The 7,501-nt window shown below is 42.5% G+C and overlaps 1 protein-coding gene and 1 pseudogene across 2 annotated transcripts in view; both read right to left on the reverse strand.

The window, feature by feature from the left end:
* Window positions 1-4,240, reverse strand: part of LOC147010308 (uncharacterized) — a 5,975-nt pseudogene extending 1,735 nt beyond the window's left edge. Inside the window, exons 1-3 of the transcript XR_015052280.1 lie at window positions 2,212-4,240; window positions 1,476-2,060; window positions 1-1,188 (exon numbers count right to left, since the gene is read on the reverse strand). The exon at window positions 1-1,188 is cut by the window's left edge and continues 1,735 nt beyond it. The product of XR_015052280.1 is annotated as an uncharacterized LOC147010308 (transcript). The remainder of the gene's footprint in view (window positions 1,189-1,475; window positions 2,061-2,211) is intronic.
* On the reverse strand, window positions 4,237-5,732 carry LOC147010309 (uncharacterized). Its single transcript, XM_085859198.1, has one exon. The coding sequence runs from the start codon at window positions 5,437-5,439 to the stop codon at window positions 4,321-4,323; it is 1,119 nt and encodes a 372-aa protein (XP_085715324.1). The 5' UTR covers window positions 5,440-5,732; the 3' UTR covers window positions 4,237-4,320.
* Between the last annotated feature and the right edge of the window lie 1,769 nt (window positions 5,733-7,501).

Here is a 7,501-nt window from a genome sequence, read left to right on the forward strand (position 1 = left end):
AGACAATGGGGAGACACTGTTCATATGCTTACACAATGTGTAAGCCCACCCATGAGAATCCGAAAGCTACATACCCCTCATAGCGGGGTAACATAGTGAAAATATCGTTACACGGTGGACAAAAGCACAATTTTTTCACCAAAGCATCTCCATGGTATACCTTCTAGAAAAAAAGTAAGCTCCAAAAAAAATGATGATGGGAAGTGTAATATCTGACGTCATTATGACGTCATCAGCATATTATTATGTAATCATATTATAAAAAAAAAATCAATGACAGAACAAAGATGTTAAATGCATTTTGACACCAAAATATATGTTTCCGAGGTCAAGGAATTCACTGCAATTGTCATTTTTCTTCTTAGACAATGTTTAAAAGATTTATGACATCATTCTGACGTCATCCAGCAAAAGAAAAACTCGTATTAGATCTGTCTGCACATAAATTCGTTTGATTCGTTAACATCCACATCTCGAGACTTTAGTTCATAATAATCTTTCCGTTAAGTTACAGAATTTAAAACACCACTAGAGCATTTTTTTTCCAGTAATTTAGACTGAGCTATTATAAGTTACACTTCATCATTATGCCGTTAGCTGGTTTAGTAAAGGGGTAAATGACACAAAATTACAGATGTTGCATCAAATGAATATGCATATACATTATACAAATAATCGTGATTCTGTCCCAGTTTGTACCAGTGATTCCTTGAGATGCGAAAGAATATTAGCATGTCGGTCTACATGTTGTTTCTACCATCATTATTTTTATTACCTTGTTAAAAAAACACACAGTGACAACTCCCCCTTCCTCACGCAGGTAATTCATTGTTCAAAATAGAAACATACAGAACTGGAATAAGTGTGATAGCTATAGTGTCGGTGATGATCTGTAGTTGCAAGCAAGTTATTTCTGACAGTTGCAACTGCAAAGTTCTGTGCAGGGTAGACCAGCTTTCGTACACTTGCAACGACCGACACAACCGGCTTCTGACTTGCAACCACATTTGATGAGCTCTTTGCATGCTTTAGCTGCTTCCGGGATGGTCATCCAAACAGGGACCAATGGTCATTCTGCATCGTCCATCCCCACCCCTCCGGGGAGGGAACCGGAGGCTGTGCCTAACGACTTGTGGTCCAGATGCCACCTTGATATACCACCCTCTTGATATGTTGGAGCAAGGCATCCTAAGTGAATAAAAATGAATTAACTTGTCAGTTCTGATGTTGCCATCATGTACATAGTTATTTTCGTTAAAATGTTACAGTTGGAATGTTCATAATTTTCATTTAAATTTCTTAGAATATTACCTACATACCAATTAATGAATACAACTTACCAAGAATCACATTTCAAGGATGGTTATGTTACTGAATATTGCCTTTGAAAACTAGTGTATGACTTCATGAAAAGTAAAGGTCGATTTCTTTATAAATAAATAAAATGAATAGAGGAGGGTAAGCCTAATAGATACCTAAGTCAGGGGGATCTTCTCCAAACTTCTCTTTTTCTTGCAGAAGAGCTCTCTGCGTGCATCGTTGACAGAGACTAGATTGCTTGTCACGTCATACATAAGCACTGTAAATCGTTCAAGACACTGGATGTGTGCTGATGAGAGGTCGACCGGCTGAAATGGATTTTCTAGAATGTGAAGGAATGCACCTGTCACATCGGGATGACATTTCCAGACCTTCCAAGCACTTATTTTCCCTTTATCAAGGAAGCAAGAAGTAGTGTCACATCCTGTGAACGCATGGAAGAGGGGCAGGGCTCGGGATTTGTCTTCACCAAGATTCTGACAGATAGTGTTGATGTTGTAATGGCAGAAATTCTTGTCCATACCAAAAGCCACCCACACATCAATGTCGGGATGATCATGGAGCAAAGCTGGAAGCTGACCGACGAGAAGGACTACAACATCTGTGTCTACTGTTCGGATCAGAATCTTCTTTGCGTCTGTCCACTGCATGCTGAAGATGAATGATGATTGGGGTATCCGCTTCTTCATGTGTGCAGTCCATCATGGGCTCACAATCGCCTCTGTAAATCACTGATGTACCTGCGAATTATACACGAGAATAGTATTGAGTTATTATACTATATTAAATCATCTGTCTATTATTTCTTAAAATGAATAATTATTAGAACTATAAGTATTACAATCATAATGAACAAATTAAACATATAATAGATTATAAAATGATTAGTACCTGAGGTGACATACAGCTCCTTATCATGAGGACACTCTTCTGTAATCACTGTCTGCGAAAGGAATGAGAATAGCTCCTCTTTGTTAGTCCTGTCTCGGAGGAAGTCTTTCCATTTGGTTGGCATTCTGGTCTTCGGTGCTACCTTCCTGCGCACACCGCAGCCACGCTTTTGTCGAGTGGACTCCTTGATGCTGCTGTGCAGATACCTGTCCCACACCAAATCCAGTCTCTTCACTCCTTGCAGTTCACGGGGCTGAAATTTTTTTCTGGCATAGTCATCAAATGTAGACGCAGAGGACGTAGGCAATCCATGGACCAGAGCGGCACCATCAAAGATTTTACAGTCAAATTGTACCGATGGTTCTTGTCCGTTAAGGTCTAAGCACGTCAGCAATTTAGACTTGGCTGCTGTTATCCGTAGTCTTCCAGAATTTGAGATAGTTGGGGGGTACGGCTGATTCTCGTGGCAGAAGAATACACCTGGGTCACCTTCACGTAGCTGGTTTGCTACGTACAGACGACCAAATAGACTAACATCATTCTGGAGAGCAGCGATCTTTTTAGTCTTAGGATTCCCCTTTGCCTTCATTGGTGTCTTGAAGAGGGGGAGCGAATTCTTCTTGATTGGTGCATGAATGGATTTTGTTTTATCGATGAAGACTTCCCGTCTGAATGTTTGGTACTGCTCAGAACCTAATGCCTCGATACTCTGAACTGTCTCCACAAGTGATTCATCGGCACAGTCACGAGAGTGCAAGACCACCAATTCAGAATGATCATCAAGGAAAGGATTACAGTATTCACTGATCGTCTGGATGAGACTGTAAGTTTGATTTCGAAAGGCTGATTGCACTGATTGACCTTCTTCATGATGTTGGTACTTTACTTCAGGGTCCTCTTCGGGTAGGTAGTCACTTTCAAATTGTGTCAGCAGCCTGGCTTGCTCTGGACCAGCTATCATTCAGCATCGGAAGGCATCTGGATTTTCGGTTAGGCCCACAACTCCACCCTTGCCTTTTACTTTGGCATTCTCTTGTTCGTGGACTTAATCGATAGGAAGCACGGAAAACCTCTTTTGTGTTTTGTTCACAACTCAGTGCTTCTGGAAGTCCTTTGTTAGAGCAGCTGGCAATGATTGCATGTCTCGGAGGTGGACGGAAACCCAACGGCAGTAGTTGTAGTGGTCCAGTGCAAAAAATAGAAACATGAGACTTTCAAAAGACTCAGCATAGAGAAGAAAGTCTTTTCCTCTGTGCGCACGAATGAATATCAGGATCAAGATCTCTGTTCGTAGCACTATGTCCCAGTACTGGAAAGTCAGACTCTTCTTTGCCATAGCCAGTCTCCAGACCTCAAATGTCTCACTGTCACTGGCCACAGCAGCTTTCTCATATGCTTCTTGTTGTAACCGTGATACAGCTAAGGCAGTCACTTGGTGGGCATGTTGTGTCCGTGTCACATGAGCGGCATTGATGAAAGAGTTAGCTGTACCAGATGTTGTTACTACACCTGAATCAGTTAGAGCTACAGTCCAGCCACTCTGATCTAGGAAATCTCCCAGTGCATTCCACAAGGCCTTCTCCAAATGGAACCCACCAAACATGATCAGGAATTCATTTTCACCGTGAGTTGCAGGCCAGGTCCATTGAATATACTTGCAGTTCACAAAATTGGACAGTCATAAGTGAGTACTGGAATCTGGCCAGGGTTGAGGAACTCTGTGATGGACTTCAATATGTTCATGGTGTGCTTGATCATGGCTGGAGAGTCTGACTTCTCTTGAAATAGTGGTAGAAGAGCAATCAATGCAGGGGGGTCGAGCGGAGGTGATTGCTGAGATGCATGATAGGCCACCCATGAGATAGTGTCTCCCTTCTCACTTGCATTTCCATCGAGAAGCTTGGAAGCATGCCGAATCCATTTCTCTTCCTTTTCTTTTGCTTCTTCAAGCCTCCCATTTACAGGTGTCATGATGACATGTGGTACACTGGTAGTTGATCCTTTCAGATCTACTGATTGAGCTATGCTAAACGAATCGAGAAGGTGAGGCTTATCATTTGGATTTGCAGGAAGAAAGCAAGTTGCCACCCGAACACGTCCGAGATTATCTTATGTAGGAAATTGGATGACACTTATACCACTTCCATGGAACGATCCTTTGGCTGTAGTGGAAGAGGGATTATGGTCGATGGTATCCAGTGCACCAACAGTGAAGAGACCTTTCCTGAGAATAGATGGGCACACAATTTGGTCAGCAGTGAACTGGTCACACATTGCAGATGACAATTTATTCTCCAACTGCAGAACCCGGCTGTATGAGATGCTCAACCCAAGTTTAGCCAGTTGATCACTGAGTATTCTGTTCCTTGTCAATGTGTGGATATTCAAGCCAATGTATACTGAAAGTGGAGGTTCTCTCTCAGGAGAATGTCGTTTGGGAGTGGCCAGTTTCGTGTACCTTTTCTTTGCATTGTGGAGGAACAACTGCGCGATTGTTTGAGAAGCCTGTGTGTCATTAACATCGCTCTTCAAGTTTGGTCCATAAAGGATCATTGATGACAGGAGTGTAAGACTCGGAAGCATTGCCTGGCACTGAGGGGGGAAACTGCCAGAAACCTTGAAATGTGTTTCTCCAAACATTTCTTCTCTGCATATTTTTGCTACTTTTGCAAAAAGTAGCGCTTCTGTTTGATAGTCATGTTCATGCAGAGCATCTTTCAGCATTTGTTGCATGCCTTCTGGAAATACAAGAACAATGCTCTTGCCATCTGTCTGTTCTTGCACACCGGTGTCGGCAAAGTGCTTAAGAAGCCTGCTTTTCAACCGGCTCTTGTTAATTGGCACATCATGCCCAAGATTTTGAAGACGGCGTTCATCCATCTTATGAAGATCTGAAAACTTGAACAGGTATGTCCCATCCTCAATGGCAAACTCAACATAAGACACAAACTCCACAAACGCTCTGGCATCTGCTCGTTCTCTTTCCGTGTTGGAAGGAACACCTTCACGGCGATGAGCCCGATGTCTGTTTCTGTATCTTGTTAAACAGTTCAGGTGGTACTTGGCTTCTAGGGTGATTAAATCACCCCCTGTTATTTTGGACAAGAGTTGGTTATCCTGCATATCAGTTGCCATTTTTTCTGAGGGACTGATCAGCGCCAAATGTTTGGAAGTTGTGTAATTTTTGGTCGCCCGTTTTTTCACAGAAGATGCACACACACTTGGCATCAAATACCGACTGCCGCTTTGACCGTCTCATCTCAGGAGCTTTGGCTTCATGTTTTCTTTTCCTCATTACTTGTCTGTTGAGTTTGGAATTGTTGAATTTCTGAAGGCAAGAACGATGCCATGAGGCATTATTTTCACAAAGTTTCTACTGTTCTTTCAGTTCTATATTCAACATCAACTGGCAGTGCATTTATTTGTCTGAACTCAACATTTCCCAGGAATGCAGCATATACTTCTCTGGCATTACGTTTAAATCCTTTCTGTGGACAAGATAGTTTTTCCGGTGTCGTTTTCTTGCAGATTATGCAAGCACTCCAATCCATGATGACCTGAAATTGAAAGGAAATAATGCAGAAAACCATACACAGTATAGTCGAGTCATAGGATACTACGACTGGAGTGCTTTATGATTAAAGTTTACTGTAGGCCTAACTTTGGGCGGTATGGGGCCCAATGTTACTTACAGTGAACAATATCCCTAGCCGTAACGTTAGGGCCTAACGACAGTATAGTCGAGTGATAGGGTACTACGACTGGAGTGCTTTGCAATTAAAGTTTACTGTAGGCCTAACTTTGGGTGGTATGGGGCCCAATGTTACTTGCAGTGAACAATAGCCCTAGCCGTAACGTTAGGGCCTAACGACAGTATAGTCGAGTCATAGTGTACTACGACTGGAGTGCTTTGCAATTAAAGTTTACTGTAGGCCTAACTTTGGGTTGTATGGGGCCCAATGTTACTTGCAGTGAACAATAGCCCTAGCCTAACATTAGTATAGTCGAGTCGTAGGGTACTACAACTGGAGTGCTTTACAATTAAAGTTTACTGTAGGCCTAACTTTGGGCGGTATGGGGCCCAATGTTACTTACAGTGAACAATATCCCAAGCTGTAACGTTAGGGCCTAACGACAGTATAGTCGAGTCATAGGGTACTACGACTGGAGTGCTTTACAATTAAAGTTTACTGTAGGCCTAACTTTGGGCGGTATGGGGCCCAATGTTACTTACAGTGAACAATATCCCCAGCCGTAACGTTAGGGCCTAACGACAGTATAGTCGAGTCATAGGGTACTACGACTGGAGTGCTTTACAATTAAAGTTTACTGTAGGCCTAACTTTGGGCGGTATGGGGCCCAATGTTACTTACAGTGAACAATAGCCCTAGCCTAACGACAGTATAGGCGAGTCATAGGGTACTACAACTGGAGTGCTTTACAATTAAAGTTTACTGTAGGCCTAACTTTGGGCGGTATGGGACCCAATGTTACTTACAGTGAACAATAGCCCTAGCCTAACGACAGTATAGGCGAGTCATAGGGTACTACAACTGGAGTGCTTTACAATTAAAGTTTACTGTAGGCCTAACTTTGGGTGGTATGGGGCCTAATGTTTCTTACAGTGAACAATAGCCCTAGCCTAACGTTAGGGCCTAACGACAGTATAATCGAGTAATAGGGTACTACGACTGGAGTGCTTTATGATTAAAGTTTACTGTAGGCCTAACTTTGGGCGGTATGGGGCCCAATGTTACTTACAGTGAACAATATCCGCAGCCGTAACGTTAGGGCCTAACGACAGTATAGTCGAGTCATAGGGTACTACGACTGGAGTGCTTTACAATTAAAGTTTACTGTAGGCCTAACTTTGGGTGGTATGGGGCCTAATGTTACTTACTGTGAACAATAGCCCTAGCCTAACGTTAGGGCCTAACGACAGTATAATCGAGTAATAGGGTACTACGACTGGAGTGCTTTATGATTAAAGTTTACTGTAGGCCTAACTTTGGGTGAGGCCTAATGTTACTTACAGTGAACAATAGCCCTAGCCGTAACGTTAGGGCCTAACTTCTAGGCTTAGTTACTTACACTGCAGTTCAAAACACTCACAACACCCAAATTGATTGGCTAAGAAATAACCAACTATTTGGGTGTGTTTTTTTACATCCTGTCATTTACTATACCTGTCGTAAAAATTTGGTCCTCTTTGCTTTGACTGTGAATTACTACTTTCGTGATCACGGTGACTGGCAACGAATTGAAGACTAAGATACGAACCGTACAGAAG

The sequence above is a fragment of the Eptatretus burgeri genome, chromosome 16 (assembly GCF_056783735.1).
Source record: "Eptatretus burgeri isolate ZD-2024b chromosome 16, Ebu_testis_v1, whole genome shotgun sequence".
Taxonomy (NCBI): domain Eukaryota; kingdom Metazoa; phylum Chordata; class Myxini; order Myxiniformes; family Myxinidae; genus Eptatretus; species Eptatretus burgeri.